Source organism: Oculina patagonica, chromosome 7 (assembly GCF_052425735.1).
Source record: "Oculina patagonica isolate OP01 chromosome 7, crgOcupat, whole genome shotgun sequence".
NCBI classification, from domain to species: Eukaryota; Metazoa; Cnidaria; class Anthozoa; order Scleractinia; family Oculinidae; genus Oculina; species Oculina patagonica.
In genome coordinates, this window is record NC_135764.1 from 18,295,043 (window position 1) to 18,315,419 (window position 20,377).

Below are 20,377 nucleotides of genomic sequence, written 5' to 3' on the forward strand. Positions count from 1 at the left end.
CCACAGTGCAGGTGTATTTTGGACGAGTGAGTGCTGAATACTTCCATTAAGTGTTTTGAGGGTTGGGGAGAGTGGACAAGTCAGATATGCACAGGACTGAATGCTAATGAGATGCACACACTTTTTGATATGAGAAAACACCAATAAGTCTGTCAATTATTATGAAGTAATATGAAAAAATATTTAATGTTAACTAACTCAGTCAAACATGAAGTACTTTTCATACAATACTTGCATTCAATCCAAGACATATGTTCCCATTCCTGCCCTTTTTTTTTAACTTGCATTTATCAAATCAAGTGCTTGACCACCACAAAGGCCTGCAACACAGGCTGTTCTACTAAGTTCTAGACATTCTTAGCCTGATACATGAACATGTTTCATTAGCCAGTCAACTTATAGCTGAGAATGTTCTTTGCTCCATGGCCACAAGCCAAGTTGCCTACAAGCAGATGGTATGCAAGATCCCCCCAACATCTCAGCATGCATCTCACCATGAGTAAAGTGTCTTACCAAAGAACATGACACATTGACCCCAGCCATGATCCAGACCCCAACATGCTATTACCCAGTATATGTATACCGCAGTATCTCTTGCCACATATCATCAAGAAACTGAACATAATCTTAATTTTTAAGCAGTGAAAGCAATCCTCTACTGTGGTTCAACAATATTCAGCTCTCAGTTGAACAGCTTTCATCAAATAAATAGCTGTCCTTGTCCTTTCTTTTTGCGGGCCCAAGAGAGGCCCGCAACCCTAATCTTGACAGTGACCAGCGGATTGCGTATTACGCGTGCGCGCCACGTTTATAAAGGCTATCTGCAAACCGGAAGTTGAAAATTTTGTTCTTCCACTAAGAACGATCGGAATGCAAAAAATGTGTCAATCACAACAGTTTGTCGTAACACTGGAAGAGAAAAATCTTGTCTCCAAGAGCGATAAGAATGCGAAAAATCAACAGTTTCTCACATTAGATTGAGGCTTCAGTCAGAAGATTGCAGACATTACGTTTTGCAGACGTTGTTTTATAGGTGTTGCTTTTGAGAAGATCTGCTATGATTGTATCACAGATAAACTACGGCAAAGCGAATGATTCCAACAACGGTTATTCTCGAGAAATTCCTTATAACACTGACAACAAAGCGAGTTTGCCGACGGAGGAAAATCACATCTCAATTCACACCGCGTGCTCGACTACACTTCGCAAAACTGTCAATCAAAAAAACAACTCTGATTGGTTCGCGGCAATAGGAAACGATAAAAAACATTCGTGACTCAAGCGTGACGCGTTACTCGCCCTTAATCGGAATAATTTTTTTTTTGTCCAGTGATTTATCAACACTGTTCGACTTGAAGTACCGGTAATTTTCCAAACTAACAAAAACACTTCCCTCCCAGTACCTTCTCTTAACTGCATCAAAGCCCGCACTTTCTAACCTGTGGTTACCACTAGTATAATTTAATTTATATACAGCTATAACTTTGTACTTCACAGCAGACTTGTAAAGTACTACAAACTTGCTTTAAAATAACTTTTCGCCTTTGGGAAATGTTCCCATGTACTTGCAGATGATTGACAACATGACTTCATCTGCTCCTCCTCCAATAGAGAGAAGACGATTGTCTCTGAAGGCACGACTAACTTCCACCTCTGAAGTAAAACCCATTCCTCCCCAGAACTGCAGACAAGAGTCAGGTACCTCACGTGCCAACCGGCCAGCTTTAAGTTTTAGCATTGACGCAAGTTTGTTGACATCTTTTCCTTTTAAGTACAAGTCTGAAAAAAAAAACAACAACATTAAGCTGGTTACTAACAGTGGTGTGATGCGGTGTCCCATACATTAAACATTTTTCCCATTTAACTATCACAAGTGACTCTTTCCACAAATTATTGACATTAGCAATGAAGCTGTTGGCTTCCACCTCTATCTATCAGTATAAAGCCACAGGGAGCCCACCTGTTATTCTGTATACAAGTGACCTGAGCAGTTCAACTTCAGTCTGAAGTTCAGCCAGGCGGAAGTGGACATACTGATTGTCTAAGATGGACTTGCCAAATGCCTTCCTTTCTCTACAGTATGTGGCAGTGTCATTTATTAGTCTCTCCATGGACAGCAGAACTGAAACAAGGAAATACACAACAAATTATTATTACATCTGATATCTAATGGATGATTTGTAAATATCATTTCTTGTGCTCTCTGACTTTTACAGATAAACAATTGTCATATCTGCTCCACTGAAGGTCTGTAACTTTTTTGAATCACAACTATTTTTGGTAAGTCAAGTGACAAGAACAGAAAAGTTCTAAAACTCCAACTGCTTATGTCGTTTGCCAATAAAAGGGATGTAAATGGTTTAAGGTGGCCCCCGGGTATTTATGAGGCTGACAGTTCCCTTTTTTAAGCGTGTTTTAAAACGGGAAAACGTGAAGCGATTGCTTAGATTTTTGAGAATCTGAAAAAGTAATGCTTAAATTATATAAAATGATAAATTTTATGGCGATCAAACGCGATTTGTTAAAGTTATGAGCGATTTTTGGAAGCCTTTGTTTTTTATAAAATGCGATTATTTTGAAAATGCCACGGTGAATTTTTCTGTAATTACCCCAAAATGCTGCCAAACAGTTGAAGTTTACTCACAACAACTTACAGGAAAATCCACTCCATAGATTTCCTGAACGAGCGACATCTTTATTTTGCCTTTAAAAACTGTTGTGTTATGCGTCTGACTTGACCGTCGCATAAACTTGATACTTATACTAACCCAGTTCCAGCCAGTTTTAAGTCGGATGTCACCTTAATCTTGTGTGTAAAAGTTAAAAAGATTGTGTATATACATCAAATGTTAGCAGTCAATAAAGATGGATGGTTTTCAGTCGAATTTTTGAAAATATTAAACAAATGACGTTATTTAGAATTGCGGAAAATTTGTCGATTTGTTTTTCATTTTTTTAAAGCTGCGGCTAGAACAGGATATTGCAAAGATTTGTGCCGAGTTTCAGCGTGTTCCTATCATACGGTTTGAAGAATTTTGGTCGGAAAGTCAGGTACATTTACTTTCCAAGATTTGATCGCTTTGTAAACCCCGCATTTCGAATGAAATTATACTGTTGTTTTCGAAGAGAGGCGTTGCTTTTAAATTCCGCACGATCTTCTGCCACTTGGAAATAACACAGCCTGAAATAGTTCTACTAAAATGACAAATACCGTTCCTGCACATGTATTTCCTGACGGTAGAAGATCGTGCGGAATTTGGAAGTACCGGTAACACCTCTCTTCAAACAACAACAGAATAATTTCATTCGAAATGCGAGGTTTACAAAGCGATTAGAACTTGGAAAGCAAATGTACCCAACTTTGCGACCGAAATTCTTCAAACCGTATGATAGGAACACGCTGAAACTCGTTACAAATCTTTGCAATATCTTGTTCTAGCTGCAGCTTTAAAAAATTGAAAAACAAATCAACAAATTTTCCGCAATTCTAAATAACGTCATTTGTTTGATATTTTCAAAAATTCGACTGAAAACCATCCATCTTTATTGACTGCTAACATTTGATGTATATACACGATCTTTTTAACTTTAACACACAAGATTAAGGTGACATCAGACTCAAAACTGGCTGGTACTGGGTTAGTATAAGTATCAAATTTATGCGATGGTCAAGTCAGACGCATAACACAACAGTTTTTAAAGGCAAAATAAAGATGTCGCTCGTTCAGGAAATCTACGGAGTGGATTTTCCTGTAAGTTGTTGTGAGTAAACTTCAACTGTTTGGCAGCGTTTTGGGGTAATTACAGAAAAATTCACCGTGGCATTTTCAAAATAAATTATCGCATTTTATTTTTTTGTTTTAAAAACGAAGGCTTCCAAAAATCGCTCATAACTTTAACAAATCGCGTTTGATTGCCATAAAATTTATCATTTTATATAATTTAAGCATTATTTTTTCAGATTCTCAAAAATCTAAGCAATCGCTTCACGTTTTCCCGTTTTAAAACGCGCTTAAAAAAGGGAACTGTCAGCCTCATAAATACCTGCGGGCCACCTTAAAATAGGCATATTTCTGATACAAATTGCCTATCATGGTTTGATGAAATTCAGGTTATCAAAACATCATTAAGATGTATTTTCAAACATTTTCTTCAAATGATATATTTTTGTTTTACACAAAATTCTCCCGAGATAAATTACAAAGAATTTTAATGTCTACCTTGGACTTGAAAGGTCAAACTACCAAATAATTATGTAATAATAATTACCTTATTATAATGATAATGATAATGAATTTATATAGCGCATTTTTCATTTGTATATGTTCAAATGCGCTGTACACCAGACCACAACACCGGGAGCTTCGTGCCCTACTCTTTTGCCCTACTCTTTATAGGAATATAACGAGGCATTTTAACAACGCAAACAAAATTTACGCGTAATAAAATTAACACGAATTTAGGAAAAGTTCTGGTCAAATGCTTCTAGTAAAAAAGTTAACATACATAAAATTAATGCAAATTTTTGAATTTCGCGTTAATAACATGCATCGTAAATTTCCTATAATAAGGTAGTATTCTACTGATGCAAGTGCATAGAATACCTGATGCCCCAGCAAAAACTCTTTCTTCAACAAACTGTAACATCTGATAGGTAAAACCCATCCCTTCCTGGCCAATCCTGTATGACTGTGGTACTTTCACATCCTCAAAAAACAGTTCTGCAGTGTCTGATGAGTGCATACCAAGCTTGCTGATATTCCTCGCCTTCTGGACACCAGGAGCATCAAGTGGAACACAGATCAAAGACTTGTTTTGATGTGGAAGACCTTCACTGGTATTTGCTAAAAGGCATATCCAATCTGCCTGTAGGCCATTTGTAATCCATAACTTGCTGCCATTTATAACATAGTCATCTGTTAAAAAAATTGTGTGACTGAGAAGACTATAATAAATTAAAGTGGTCTTACATTTGGTATACCCTAGAATATCAAGTTTCTTATGCAGAAACCATTTTTTGGAAATGGCTGGTCACAGTGGAAGCCCCTGGATATCCTAGACACCCATCTTCTATTCAACACAATGCAGTTGTTAAAATACCATTATATTTCTTCGATTAAACACCGTGGTGTTTATTAAATTTTTCGTCATTTGAGTGCAGCATTTATACAAGGGCAATGTTTATTTAAAATTCAATTAACTTCTTGCTAACAATAGTATGGTAACTGAACAATTGAATTTTATAAACAGTAAAAAGATTTTAGTGCTTGCCTGAAAAGACATTTTCAATATCTGAAAACATTGTTACAATCAAGGAATAATAATAATAATAATAATAATAATAATAATAATAGTGATAATAATGCTAATGTTAAATGCTTATGATTATTATCATCATCACCAACATCATCATAATAAACACTTGTCATTTAAGGGACCAAAAAGATATTGCAAAATACCATATTTTTGCAACTTGTATCTGCGAGGACAGGCTGAGCTTTGATCGCTTTCTTTTAAGACTGAAATCGAAATTAGAAGTTTTACGTAAAGTAGCCAAAGCAAACAAAACGCTTCATAAATACAATGCTACTTGGGCACCTATACTGTAGGTTGTTTTTTTTTTCTCCCTTCTTCTGTTTTACTTTACATTTTTTATTTCTTGTTAATGTCAATCCTTAATTTATTTAACTGTGCTGTAGTTTATCTGTAGTGTATTATAAGTTTTCATGTATAATACGGCTTTATAAAATTGTCCTATATCGCATTGCAGTTTTATGCTCCTTTAGGTCTGTCAGTAAAGTCTGTTAGCAAAGTCTGTTAGTAAACGAATCCAATGAATGAATTCAATGAATGTTTTTTTTTTTTTTTTTTTATATATATATATATATACGTATAATAGACTTTATAAATCTATGGCGCAATTCGACAACACCTTTAGGTCTATTAGTAAGGACTGTTAGTAAACGAACGTAAACGAATTCATATAGCCAATATAATCCTCATGGACTCAATATGATAGGACTAGTAGTATTGTTAAGTTTTTTTTTTTTTATATATATACACACAGTATAGATTTTGTATGTAGTGTGGGTATTGTTAGTGTTATTTGTTTGTTTGTTTGTTTTTTTTTTCTTTTACTGTTTGTAACGTGAGTTTCTGCAAATAAAAAAAAAAAAAAAAAAAAAAAAAAAAAAAAAAGAAATTAATAAGCTCACTCAAAAATGGCTATAAAAATTAATAGGTACTGTGGGCAGTAGGTTGACCAGACCATTAAACATTGTGCAGCTATCAATTGAAAGAGTTTTTCTAATGTTCTCTAATCATATAGATGTACCTCCTTTCTTGACAGCTGTGGTTTTTATACTTGCAACATCTGATCCTGCACCTGGTTCACTTACTCCAAGGCAAGCCACAAAATCACCAGCAATGGTTGGAACTAGGAACTGTTGCTTAAGTTCTTCACTGCCAAATCTAATCAGAGCAGGGGTTGCCATGTCTGCTTGAACTCCTACTGCCATGGGAATAGCACCACATTTGATGCTTCCTAATGACAAAATCATCAAATTTAATTCAGTTGAACCTCCTCACAATCACCTAAAATGGTCACTAAAGGGGAGATTTCCCACTGTTGTGGTCTACATTAAAATTGCCCAGTGTCGTGCTAAACCAACAGTGACTTGTTTATATAGCAAGCACTGGATATCAGAAATACTGGTAAGTCACAATATTTGGATCTCAGAAATTTTTATTGTAATCGTATCTATAATAAAATTCTCGATTTTGATTGGTTCTAAGCGCGCCTATTTGTTGCATAATTGGCGCGCGATCACGTGGGTGTCCAATTACAGGTATCCAATTTAAACAACTTCATATTGGATACCTGTAATTAGACACCTACGCCATTTGCTGTCAATTAGATATGCAATTAGATGGGTTCTTTCTTGCTGTTTTCCTACTGTTTGTAAAACTGATCTAATATACCTTTGACTTTCATACAAAAAAGCTCCTGAATACTTACCAACCTCAAAATTTGTTATATATACGATTAAATAGTAAGTCTGGCTCGCACTGCGCACTCGGCAGATTTTGAAATTTCTTGCTGAATTACTCCCTGAATTATACTCTACTCAGTCCAATTACCATTACTTATATGAGGGAACATTTATTGTTATATATATATATTCTGGCGTTGCAATAATTAAAATGCTCAGTACATGTCGATTTTAGATCAGAGATGTCCCAAGAATGTGTCCTTTCTTAAAATTATTATCGAGGTGTCTGGAAGGAGAGGTTTGGCTGTGTATTTTTTAGACCATTTCACTAATCACATAATGTATACTTAAAAGTATACATTATTGAAAATGATGTTCAGCTGATTAGTTAATTTGCATGACATTTCCCTTTCAATAGCGAAGTAGCAAGACTTGATCTCTCAGGCGAGTCCACACAGTGTGAGAATAGCCCTACAATGCACAAATTGAGCCAAAAGTACTTGTCCTCCACACAAAATCAGTCTTTGCCCCTTATTTGACTGTTCCTCAACAGAATGCGAGAAATAAGCGACAGGCTTAGTTTACATTGGTAAGTTAGGAATTAGTATCAAAATTACAAATAACGTAAGCCAAAACTTGCGGAGCAAATTTGAATTTTTAAGCGCAATTCCAAGTTTGGTGATTTCAACTAAGCCTGTAGCTTAAATTTATCGCAGTCTGTTGATAAGCAGTCGACCATAGAGGGCGTCAAATTGCGCCTAATACAGGCGCCGATGCGACTAATTTTTTCACTTTGGCGAACAAATCCTGAAAGTTGGTTGCCAAATTGGCGACCAGAATTCGCATAATCGCAGAAAGCACATCGGATTGCTTAATTCATCAAAAACTGCATAATTCGTAAAAAAAAGTCGCACAGGGTGAGCAAAGTACACAATAACTTCTTGCTTTATCTAAAGATCTTACATTTCAGCTAAATATATTAGTTTTGAAGGTTATTTACCTGTCCAAAACTGTAAGAAAACCTCTGATATGGTTTGCAATCGAGCGTTGTTACTTTGGGCAGGCAAATTCCTTTTTCAGTTTCAACTCAGCCACACAAAACAGCCACACAATAAATTTGCTTTCTATCTTTGCGCTTTGTATTTTACTGATGCTTACAGAGCAAAATGGCTCAACTCAAAATGTATAAATCCATAAATGAAGTCAAAAACATCGCCAATCAACTGTCAAACATTGTGCAGTGTTTGATGCGTACGTAGCATGTGTGCCTATTTTGATACGGTCAACAGTTTCCTCTGGTACCTCATGTAATGTCACCAAAAGTCTTCCCAGGTCTTGTGCACAAAAAGCCATTTAAGATTGAAATAAATGCAAATGTGATGAAAATAATCTATTTTAAAGGGTCTATCTAGTAAAATGACAGAATGAGAAGTGTTTTATTTCTTTTTTAAAAAAAAAAATGGCAACCAAATTTTTGGAATTGGCTACCATTTTGGTATATGTAGGAGCCAAGTGGCTACTGGAAAAAAGGTAATTTTATGCCCTGCCATAGGACAATAATTATTTCATCCTTCTTTGAGACAGAGGTGGAATTATTATGTTTCATACGGGAAAAATGAAAACTGGAACTTGGCAACTTGCTCAGACAAATTTGAATTGAAAGTTGCAAGTTGCGAGGAGCAAACTGTCAATCAATATTGGAACATTGCGCTGCAACATTGCAAAGTTCCCATCAAAAGAACATCCTGTTTGACATAGGCTTCTTTTGATATAGACCCGGGGGGGGGGGGTACTCCCATAATTTCGGATAGGGGTGTGCCGTCAAGGTTCTTAAACCCTGACCCTATTTAAGGATAAAGAAAGCGAAAATTGATACCCTTTTTAAGGCCCAAAACCGAAAAATGACACCCTATTCAAGGGGAAGAGAAGCGTTCTGTGACGACCCAAATAACGGCTAACCGCGCACGGCAAGACACAAATCTTTATAAATTCGCTTTTCTAATACCTGAACAGAAAATTCAGTTTTAAGATATCTTTTTTTTCGTTTAGCTGGGCGTTTTTTTTAGCTAATAGAATTTAGGTACCCTATCTGAGGATCACACCGGGAACACATTGCCAAAAGGAGCAAAAATGATACCCTATTTAAGGACAGATCCTCAAAAACCATACCCTATCGGGCGGCACATACCTATAATATAGGCCACATATGGGAGTAACCCCCCCCCCCCCCCCCGGGTCCACAGATCACAGCCAGATTTGTGCTGGTTTGACGTGCCACACGCTAATTTTCCCTGAAATCACTCATCACGCATTCCCTTTTGTTTTAGTTTTAAATAGAAAAAGGAGCAACTACAGAATGCAGGGCCACTTCGGTCCACCGTGTCGGCACTCTTTATAGAACGAGGCATAACACAATAGATGCTATTCTTATTCAATGACATGCAAATAAGTGGCCCTGTATTCTGTAGTTTTGCCAGCATGATAAAAAAGTTAAAAAATATAGCAAAGGTAGCAATTTTACAACCCACATTTTATCTTTGTTCCTTTGAACAAAAATCAAAATAACGTTACCTACATGCATACGATTTTCATAAAAGAAAACCGTGTAATAATTAGGCCAATATCTGACGGCCAAGAATAAACGTGAAAATTATGAGCTAAATTGTAAGCTATAGTAAATAATAAGATTTTTCTGACCCAACTCTTCCGCCATAGCAACACTGAAGGAATAGTCCAATCCCAATCCACCATACTTAGTGGGTTTGTTGACTCCAAAGAATCCTGCAGATCCGAGCTTTTTGAACACTTCATGAGCGGGAAAGCTCTTTGCATTTTCCCATTCGTCAACAAAAGGGTTGATTTCTTTCTCGATTAACTTGTTAAGAGATGTTCGAAGCTCTGCATGTTCCTCCGTAAATATAGACTCATGACTGAATTCATAAGGTTCCAAGCGTAAATTTGACGTTGTTTTAGAGTATGATCCCGTTGAAAACAATCTTGTAAGCGGACGAAAATTTGTACCCTTTGAAAACAGTACTCGCAAAGCTCCGGCCATCTTGTTTATTAGGTAGCCTCGCTTTGATGACCCTTTAACGTGGAAACGAGGTTGGAACGCAGTCGAGTCACAAGAAGCAGTCTTTCACAATAATGGTAACGTAATAACACTTGGAGGAAGAAATTCCTCAAAAGCTAAACCTTTGGCAGGGTATAAATATTATTGTATATGATATATTTTACTGATAACGATGGAAACTATACACGTAACAGCTGGATTTGCTTGGAAACCAGAAGCTGATATGAACACAAAACACGTAGAACTTCTTATAAGCAAGGCGGAGGATATTTATCAGGACCATTTTGATAGCAACGATGTTCTTGTTCATAGCGTGAAATACTCTACTTACAACCTAGAGCAGTGGAATTCAGACGGAGGGAGCTTTTGCGTTTGTCCATCTCTTGAACCAGGAGTTTATCAATTCGTATTTCGCGTGGACAATGGTGAAGAAAAAGAGTTGAAGATTTCTGATTTTTACGAACGAACTTTTCTGGGTAATGGCCGTGCAGTGAATTACATCGAACTTATGACGTACGCAAATACAGATCAGCAAGCTGTGGCTAACAAGAAGAAAAAATTAAAACGATGTAAGTGTTAATTATAGCATACGTTCTGGGTGTTTCAATAATCAATACCAACAAGATCTACTTAAGATGTAAGGCCTAAGGACCGACCACCCCCACCCCCAAATGTATAAAATCTTAAAATACCTACCTTAGTCCACCAGTCTATAAGACTGAGACCTAAGATCACAGGTAGCTCAAGCTGTACAAGAAGTTCAATTATGTGTCGACCTTTGTACCGGGTTCGTACAGGTTATGGAAAACCTGGAAAGTCATGGAATTTTAGAATTTCATTTTCCAGGTCTGGAAAGTCATGGAATTTAAGTGTGGGCCATGGAAAGTCATGGAAAATGGTATTGATTGTACAAAATAAATTATAACATAGCTAGCAGAGCCGCGCAATCAAATTCAGTATAAGTAAGCGTGCTCAAAATCCCGATGGAGCACGCTGATGACGTAATCGACGAGTAAAAATCTCACTGAGTAAAGCTCATACGCTGTGTTTTGCGAAAGCGACGACATATTATCTTCGGAATATGAAAAGTGAATCCTTTCACTATTTTTCCAAGGATACGAGCTACAAGGTAAGCTGTTTCTTATTACGAGACGGAGAGCGAAAGAGAAAATAAATTCGATTTTGCCGTCAACATTAGGACATCGCGGCGATCAGAATGTGTAATTCATTACGTATTCAGTTATTAATTCACGCATGCCCAACGAAGCGGTAGATGTCCCACGGGGGATTAAGTGACTTAACAACCGAATGCAGTTTTTTCGTTCACAAAAAAACGGTTTGTGACTACGCGAAGATCAAACAAGTAAACGAACTAGTGAACAAAGTGAAACGCTTTGAACATGAAAACTTCGATAAATTCAGTTCAGACAAGCAAACACTCGCTTGAAATATGTGACCTCTTTTTTTGAAATGATGCGCCGTAAACATTATTTTTTTTTTCAAGAAAGTTTTGAACACGCGTACGCGCCAACGAGACTAATTGATTGTCTATTGTAGCGTAAAGGCAAGTAGAAAAAAATGATATCTCTGGTTCTATTTGGCGTAAATCAGTGATTTAAATGGTGAAATGATCTTAATAAAAAGAAACATTGCTCTACGAAAGTTTTTATGATGCGTCGTGAAAATATATTAACTTTTTTGCGAGATAAATTTTCTGTCATTCGGCACACGCCGGCGAGACTTGTTTGTGGAATGAATAATTGCCGACTCATTGTCTGTTGAAGCGTCACGGCAAGTAGCAGAAAGAATGATTTCTCTTTGTTCTATTTGGCATAAGTCGTTTATTTAAACGGTGAAAGGATATCAATGAGTAAAACTGATGTTCTATAAAAGTTTATATTATACGCCGTGAACATTTATCAAAAGATAAAAGTTTCAGTATTTCAATCAACTCGCGCCGATGAGAACTTCTCGCAACAATTGACTTGTCGCACGTGTTTATTCAACAATTCAAAAAAAAAACTTTCGCTCGCAGAAATATCTCCAGCACATTTAGCGCAACAATTTAATCTAAATCAGGAATGGTTTCTTTTACTGTAGTGTTCTTTGCTGTTATAAATACCTTCGCAAGCCTGTTGAAGAAGCGATTTAATTCTTGTGGGACGCGTACGCTCCAAAAGAAAAAATATATCTGTCGGCGCGTAGGGAATATTCACGTATTAAAAGTGAGACCAAACTCTTTGTAGTATTCACACAAATGAACACACACTTTAAATATGAGAACCACCGTAAGTTTTATTCAGATACGTGAACAGACGCTTTGAACATGAAAACTTAGCTAAGTAAACAGTAACACACGCTCCAAGTTTTATTCAGACAGGCGAGAACACGCTTCGAACTTCAGCAAGTTTCCCTAAAACAAGCGAACGTACCACACACGCTTTGAACACTAGAATTCGATCAGTTTTCCTTAAATAAGCGAGCACTCGCTTTGAACATGAACCGATAAACATTTTACTATCGGAATAATATGTTTTGCTTTCAAAACCGGTTTTAACATCAATAGAAACTTGGACTCGAACCGCATTTTCACAGCCCGATTTGAGACTCCCAAGACGACTCGTGATTGGACGTGGGGGCTCATGAATATTAAATACCTGACCTGACTCGGGTCGGCTGAATTACACATTTTCATCGTTGCGATGTCCTCATGAAAGTTGTTTGTGTGCTTTTCTTCATTCAACAACAACAACTAACGAGCGAGTCTCGAAGGACGAAAACGTTTTTTACGGCCCTAACGTGGAAGACTGGGCCAACCATGAATGACAACAGCTCGATGGCACTAAAAACTAGCTGCTTGACGAAAGTTTTCGCATTTTAAGCATTACACCAAAGCGTCTACGGCTCTGTTGTGATTTTGCCGCCCGGGAAAAATTTACTTCATCGGGCGCTTCATTCCAACTACCGTTTTCAAAAATAAATGTTTATTTACATCAATTACAAATAAAATCGGTCCACAAAAATACTTAAAACTAAGCATGGAATCGAATTCTTTGACTCTTTTAACCCTTGGAATCTGTTCGGCTGTTCGAGGTTGTTTTGTTTTAATTTTCTTCCACTCGGGAGTAAACACTGCACACATTAATAAACACAGTTTTTTCCCGCGGCCGGGTTTGATGCACAATTCCACCGGCAATGTTATAAAACATTGGTTCATGCTTTTAGCTGGCTCCATCGAGTATGGAGCATTGGGGTGGAGAGCACCAAGAGCAGAGCCCTCGGCTATCGCCTCGGGCAACTCTTACGCTTCTTTCGTGCTCTCCAAACTTCCCGCATGCTCCATAACTCGATGGAGCAGGCTAATGCATGAACCAATTGTTAATTAGGCAGGTTAATTTTTGTGAAGGAAAGAGTGAAAACGTACCCAAAATCAAGATAATTTTTGAAAATTTCCAAGAAAAATGGTCAAGTTTAGGTCATGGAAAGTCATGGAAAATCAAAATCTAAGAAGAGTACAAACCCTGTTGTATGAATTCGCATATCAAAGGTACTAAAAATGAGCCGCTACACAGCAATATTGGCATCACTGAAGAGGGTCAGAAGTCTTAGTTTTACAGATTTGGAGGGGGGGGGGAGGGCTTCGTTCTTGATCTTAGGTCAGGTTTTGAGACACCCAAGTACCAAAAAGACAACTTTGTGAGTGTGTGTTAACTATGGGGTCACAGTAAAGCGATCATTTTACTCTCCCGGAAAACACAGAAACGCGAATACCATTAGGGCCATTAACAGCTGTATTGGAATGCCGACCTACAAACTATCAAAGTATCTGGCCTCCCTTCTGAAGCACCTTGTGAATAAAACCGAATATTTTGTCAAGAACGCAAAACAGTTTGCAGAGTTTGTAAGTGACCAGGAAGTGGCTGATGAGGAGCTGGTTGTGTCGTTTGACGTGGTTTTACTATTCACCTCCATACCAATCGACATGGCTATAGATATCGTTCAGCGAAAACTTGAGGGATCTGACGATTGGAAAAGTCATACACAGCTGACTAAAGGGCAGATCCTGGATCTACTCTTCCCTTTTTGCTGCACAACTGAACAGCTATTTTGTATTCGAAGGAACCCAATACCACTAGGTATCGGGATGTGCCATGGGATCTCCAGTCAGTGCGGTGATCGCAGAGCTTGTAATGCAAGAAGTTGAAGAGAAAGCGTTAGAAACTTCGCCCGTTAAACCAAAGTGGTGGCGCCGCTATGTCGATGATTCGAATGCGTGCATTAAGAGGGACGATGTTGAAGCTTTTCACAGCCACTTAAACTCGATAAATGCCAACATTCAGTTTACAGTGGAGATGCCTACAACAACTATGGGCAAGAACAGCATAGCCTTCCTGGACACCAACAACTCCGTTTATGAGGATGGTAAGATCAAGGTGGGTGTATACCGCAAGACCACACATACGAGCAAGTATTTAGACTTCCATTCACACAGCCCAGCACAAAGCAAGAGAGCCGTCGTTAAGACTTTAATGGACCAAGCTAAGTGCATTCCATCAACAACTGCGCAAAGACAAAACGAGGAACAACGCGTTATTAATGACTTAAAAGCTAACGGTTATCCCAAGAGCTTCATCAAGTCAGCTGGCGAATCAAACAAAACAAACACGCAACCAAGAACCCAGGAGAATCCGAAGGCATACACGTCCATTCCATATGTGAAAGGAGTGTCAGAACGCGTTCGACGGATTTTGAGCCGCGAAAACATCAAGACAGCCTTTAAACCAGTATGAACGTTAGGAAATTATCTTCAAAAAGCCCAAGGACCGACCGAATAAAGATCAATTGAAAGGAATCGTATACAAAGTGACTTGCAGGACATGTCCATTTGCATACGTTGGGGAAAGCAAAAGAAACTGGAAATCACGGGGAGCCAAACACAAGCCCGAAACAAACGGAAATATCAGCTCCGCGATTAAACATCATGCAGAAATCGGCCACGACATACATCCAAGTTACGCCGAAATTCTTGAAACAGGTGTAAGCAGCAAGAACAAAAGACTGTTGCTGGAATCCTTGCATTCCTTCCTCGACAAAAACACTATAAACGAAACAGCACCCTTCCCAAGGGTTTACGCAGCGCTAGTTGTTCCCCAGGGGGACAACGAACAATAACGTCGATGTAGCTTATTAGAATTCTGCGAACCCTGCAAAAAAATCCATCATTCTCTGAAGAAGACCACAGAAGGCGATCAAAAATTTAGAGTATTGTTTTATATTTTTAGGTCTGTTTTGAACATTTTTATATTGTAAGCTACGACTACAGATCTCTCCAGCAGTTTTATTTACAAAGTGTCTGTTGTCTGTATTAAGGGGGTTAAGAGAAAATGTATGACCAGAACTGTTTGTAAACATGCATGTCTATAAAGTGGTTTTCCACTGTAATCTTTGACCTTTGACACAGAAGTGACTGTTATTTCAGCAAAAATACTTTAACACAAAAAATAAAATCATTGAAAATGAAATTATGCATAAAAAATGAAATGAAACCGAAACTTGTAGAAACTCAAACAGATTTGAAATGACTTTGCAAGTTGTGAAGAAAACGGCCAATCAGTATATTGAAACGTAATTGTGTGCCAGAACATTGCAAAGTTGTGTAGATACAACTTATTATGCAGAAACTTCTGAAGCTTATTGCTACTTTTAGGTTGCAACTATCAAAATTATTACAGTTTTCAGTGAAATCTAGTGAATATTAGCGAACTCTAATATTCAAAATCCAACTAACGATTGCGTTTTTCGCTGCCATCAATCATAATTATGGCAACAGCCAACTAACCATGAAAAACAGAAACAAACAAAATGGATCAAAATCTACCAATCACAACTGACAGATGTGACCTTTTGACCCGGTTGAAGTGAGCTCCTGTTTCCCGAGAGGTCTGCTAAGATGACTGACAGCACCAAAACGCGTAAACCGTTGATTGAGGATTGAATTTCAGAGTTCGCATTTCACTGAAAACCACAATAATATGGAATTGTTTTTTGTAATATTTAAAGTTATAAAAAAGTGGTTATCGGTTCAACAGTGAAAAGTACTACATGTATAAATAAAAAAATAATCTGGTGATTAATTTTGTTAACAGCTCATATAACCTGTCTGATTACATAATCCATAAATTATTGATCAGATCAGGCAAAGCTTGATAATGATGTTAGATCTTTTCTTTTTGTTTTTGACAGCATATGGTGACTCGTCAAATGCGACTCAGTCCACAAGCTGTGAGAAAAGCCACCTGGACAAGAAGAGTATAAATAATGATAACAGCTCTGACTCCCAGCATGACCCTAAATGCAGATTATGCACTTTGTTGTAACTGGAATTTATCAGCAAATGGATTTCTTACTTTTAGGAACTTTGGCTACTCATTGCTGTGGGATAAGTAGTATACAAAAGTCATATGAATTTATCCACGTTATCTTAGCCAATCTGCAAACGTCATTAGATTGGCTATGTGGTAAATTATGAAATCATAGGGTAAAATTATTTTATCATTGGTCCACAAGATACTATACATACAATGTATGAATATGCTTAAGAATTATGCCATTTTATCAAATTTTTAACAGTATTTTTTATTCTTTTAGGCAAGTGAACATTGATGAAATAAATTTATTCATTTGTGCCACCCAAAATATGTTGTAACTGTACATGCAGCAATACCTGCCGGTAATGTTTTTTAACACATTTTTTCATTTTATATTAAATGGATCAAAATGGATCAAGTTTGCGATATTTGTAAAAAAAAATGAATTTCAAATATTTATATTATATTATTTTAGATAGTTCTGTTACATAATTATACAGTTAAAAGTAAAACAGGTCTGAAGATCAAACCTAAATACAGTCAACTCTCTCTTAACGGACACCTCCATAAGACTGACACCTGGTGATGGTCCCTGCCGTTTTTCAGTCATTTTACTGTAACCAAACTCCCTATAAGACAGACACCTCTCTAAGACGGACAATGGACACTTTGAAATCACAACGGACACTTTTAAAAGAAGTGTTTTTTATCATGTTTTATTAGTGAAATACTTCCAAACTTCGTATCGCTAAAGCAAAATTAGTCAGTGCCCTAAGGATACGCATATACCAAGCTTACTAACCAAACACAATGAAGCTTCTCTGCTTACGTGAAGCAGTGAAGCAGTGAACGAGTCAATTTTCTGATATTATTGATGTCCCAGTTTGTAGGTTTTGTTAAAGAAAGCGACTTTAAACAGACTCAAAACAGACGTGTATTCATTGTGCATAGGTTTAGCTTTATTTATCTCAAAATTACTGGTGTCATGTTTCCTCGACTCTCTACAAGAGGGACACCTCTCTAAGACGGACAGTTGCGGCCAGTCCCGAAGGTGTCCGTCTTAGAGAGAGTTGACTGTAGTTTGGAACAATACAAAGAAACTTAATCTTAGTGGCTGTTGATTATGGATGGTCCAGAAATTGAAATAGACTGTGTCAGTGGTGTTAATGAATAATGAAATATAATTTTAGGCAAAAAACAAACATTCTAAGTAACATTGGCTGCTTAATTATGATGCATGCACATATGTACACTCAGTGATGCTCTTGTACAACAAAAGGTTTTAACTGGGCCTCGTTGTTCTAAGGGTGATAATGTTATCCACTGAAAAATCACCATCCAGTGGATAAATATTGACAAAACAAACCTGAACTGTTTCCACTCGATAGTTATATGGTGGATAGAGTTGTCCATTCTTTGGAAGACTGGAAGATTGAAGATCTGCTAAAAGGTTTTAAGAACTTACTCTGATTATAAAGTTTATCACTGTTCAAGGAAAGGTTTGGGGGAGGAGCGTAATAATGTTTTCATCAGCAGACATATTGGCCTACAATGCCTGGATTTCACAATACTATGATAACTACTAATACATGTACCTGAGATTTTTATCAATATGACTGATCAGTATTTCATTTATATTTCTTTCTCACAATTCTTTATTTTTATTAGAAGTATCAACAAAAGAAACAGTCTTGGGAAATAAAATAATTGCAAAAAATGTGCAACATAAGGAAATGATGTTGATGCATTTAGCTGATGAGTGTTCATCACTGTTGTACGTTAACAGCCTAGGCAGAGCCATGTGTCCTAAGGTACTTGTACCAGGCCTGTAGGGGGGGGGGGGTTCGAGGGGTTCAAACGAACCCCCTTTGGAGGCCAATAATGGAGGACTGAAAACACAGACTGTTGATTTTCAGCTTTTAGCAAATAGTGGGGGAATGGAAAACAAACTTTGAGTGTTGCAGCTTTTAAATTACCCTGCATGAAAACGCTAAAAGTATCGGGAAAGTATTATATTGTTAGGAGAGTAGGCTCTCCTCACTGGCTCTCATGCATATCAATTATGATATGCCTGTCGATCTGGACGAAATTGTCAATCTATTTCAAGGCCTCCACCCGAGGATGATACCAGGGGCGGATCCAGGGGGGGGATTGGGTGGCTAGCCACCCCCCTTGATCCACCAGAAAAATGAAAATAAGAAAATAAGAATAAGAAAATAAGGACAATGTCCATCCACCTCTCATAGTCAGGCGGCCGTTCAAGTTAAGGACGGCCATTTTTCTATAATAGGAGATTTTCGACAGCCTGGTTTTCAAACTTCTGCTTAATGTAACAAAACATTGTGTATAATTTTGAAAAATAGATTCCTTTTAGCTTTCAAGAATTGTTTTAGCCTTGCTAGATATTTTCGTCTTTATACGTCAGCGAGTTTTTATACCGTTTCGCATCGAAGCGATTCACAAGAAACAAAGTCGCCAAAGTTGTCCCAAGGCCACTTTGCCAAGAGCAAATTTATGCACGTGGGTGAGCAAAACAACGCATATCTGTTCTTTCCTGTAAGTTCGTGGCCTGTCAAATTCAATCACTGTTCATTTCATAACTGAAAACTATACTTTTTCTCCGAAATATAACTCAAGGTAAGTTGAGGAAAGAATATTTTGCCAAATTATCAAGGAAAAACAGTGTTTTAATAACTTAATTGACAGCTGTATAAAGCTGCTCAAAATCGCGGAAATCACGTCTAAGAGGCTTCAACTTTTCAAAATTTTCTGCGGGGGGCATGCCCCCAGACCCCCCTAGGGGGATGGAGCCTATGGCTCCATGAAATATGGTCCCAGACCCAAAATAATTTGCGCTCCCATTTTCAAAAAACTGCCTAAAAGCCTGAAACCCCCTTCCTCATAAACAAATTGGGGCTTAAACAATATAGTAAACAAAAATATTGGTAAACAGCCACCCCCCTTTGAAAAATCCTGGATCCGCCCCTGGATACAATTGTCACGTTTGCTTTACGAATAGTCCTGTGGTGAATTAGTAAGTAAGTGGCCTCAATATATCCTAGTGACCTAGTATTATATATAGTCGAAATAATCCCATTGTTAAAAAATATTTCCTTAACAGGCATTCGGGATTTGATAAATGAAGTATCAATAGACGAAAGGCAGGGAAAACAATTCAGGGGCACCCATCGAGAATATAGTTCAAAACCACTTAAAGATAGCACCGTGGAACGTATTTTAGTATTTAAACGGTAGATATAAGCATATTTTTATCCCCTAAAAATTTTTTATCTGTTCGGATTTCCTAGCTGAAAGTCTAGTGATCCAAAAGTTATAGGGATCAAAACTTACCTTTTCGAAAAACTTCCAGCCAGAGAAAGGCCCCGAAAATTCTAGGTGACCTTTTTAGAGTTAAAATCCGTTAAAAATGAACAATTATACCATTTTTTAGATATTCGAAAATCCTAGAAAAGGCAGGCAAGCAAAAAAATTTACAATGAACGTTCCGAAAATTCTAGATCCCAAACCGTCTTCCGAACAGATATTTTAACGAAATATTCCGTTGGGTGCCCCTGACAATTTTGGGGACCCAGGTGATACGTGTATTTAGTACATATTGAACGCTTTGACGCTGCATTTAGTACATTGACTGTGGAGCCGGGGGGTGGGGGGCTTAAGCTTTTACCCTGAGATGCCTTTGCAGCACACGCCAAGCTTTTGTAAAACGGTTAGTGTACTAAGCCAGTATGTATGTATAAATGTATCAATTTGACAAAATGCCGGAAATATTGTTATGACTAAAAATACTGTTATTTTACACTCCATCAAGTTTGAAATATTGACTTGCACAATGCTGAAAATAGCATTTCTGGGCCTCTAGATTTCAAAATATTCTGGGGGACATGCCCCCAGACCCCCCTAGAGGCTTGCCCAGGGGGGGTACT

General features: G+C 37.5%; 2 protein-coding genes across 2 annotated transcripts; one reads left to right on the forward strand and one right to left on the reverse strand.

Moving 5' to 3' along the window:
- Positions 1–298: 298 nt before the first annotated feature.
- Positions 299–10,132, reverse strand: LOC144660832 (putative acyl-CoA dehydrogenase 6). The gene is made up of 5 exons (XM_078521558.1): positions 9,690–10,132; positions 6,335–6,544; positions 4,605–4,916; positions 1,961–2,122; positions 299–1,779 (listed from the first exon to the last, which is right to left on the reverse strand). The coding sequence occupies exons 1-5, from the start codon at positions 10,045–10,047 to the stop codon at positions 1,526–1,528; spliced, it is 1,296 nt and encodes a 431-aa protein (XP_078377684.1). The 5' UTR covers positions 10,048–10,132; the 3' UTR covers positions 299–1,525.
- Positions 10,133–10,237: 105 nt separating this feature from the next.
- LOC144660833 (uncharacterized) lies at positions 10,238–18,070 on the forward strand. Its single transcript, XM_078521560.1, has 2 exons — positions 10,238–10,634; positions 16,309–18,070. The coding sequence occupies exons 1-2, from the start codon at positions 10,238–10,240 to the stop codon at positions 16,440–16,442; spliced, it is 531 nt and encodes a 176-aa protein (XP_078377686.1). The 3' UTR covers positions 16,443–18,070.
- Positions 18,071–20,377: the final 2,307 nt, after the last annotated feature.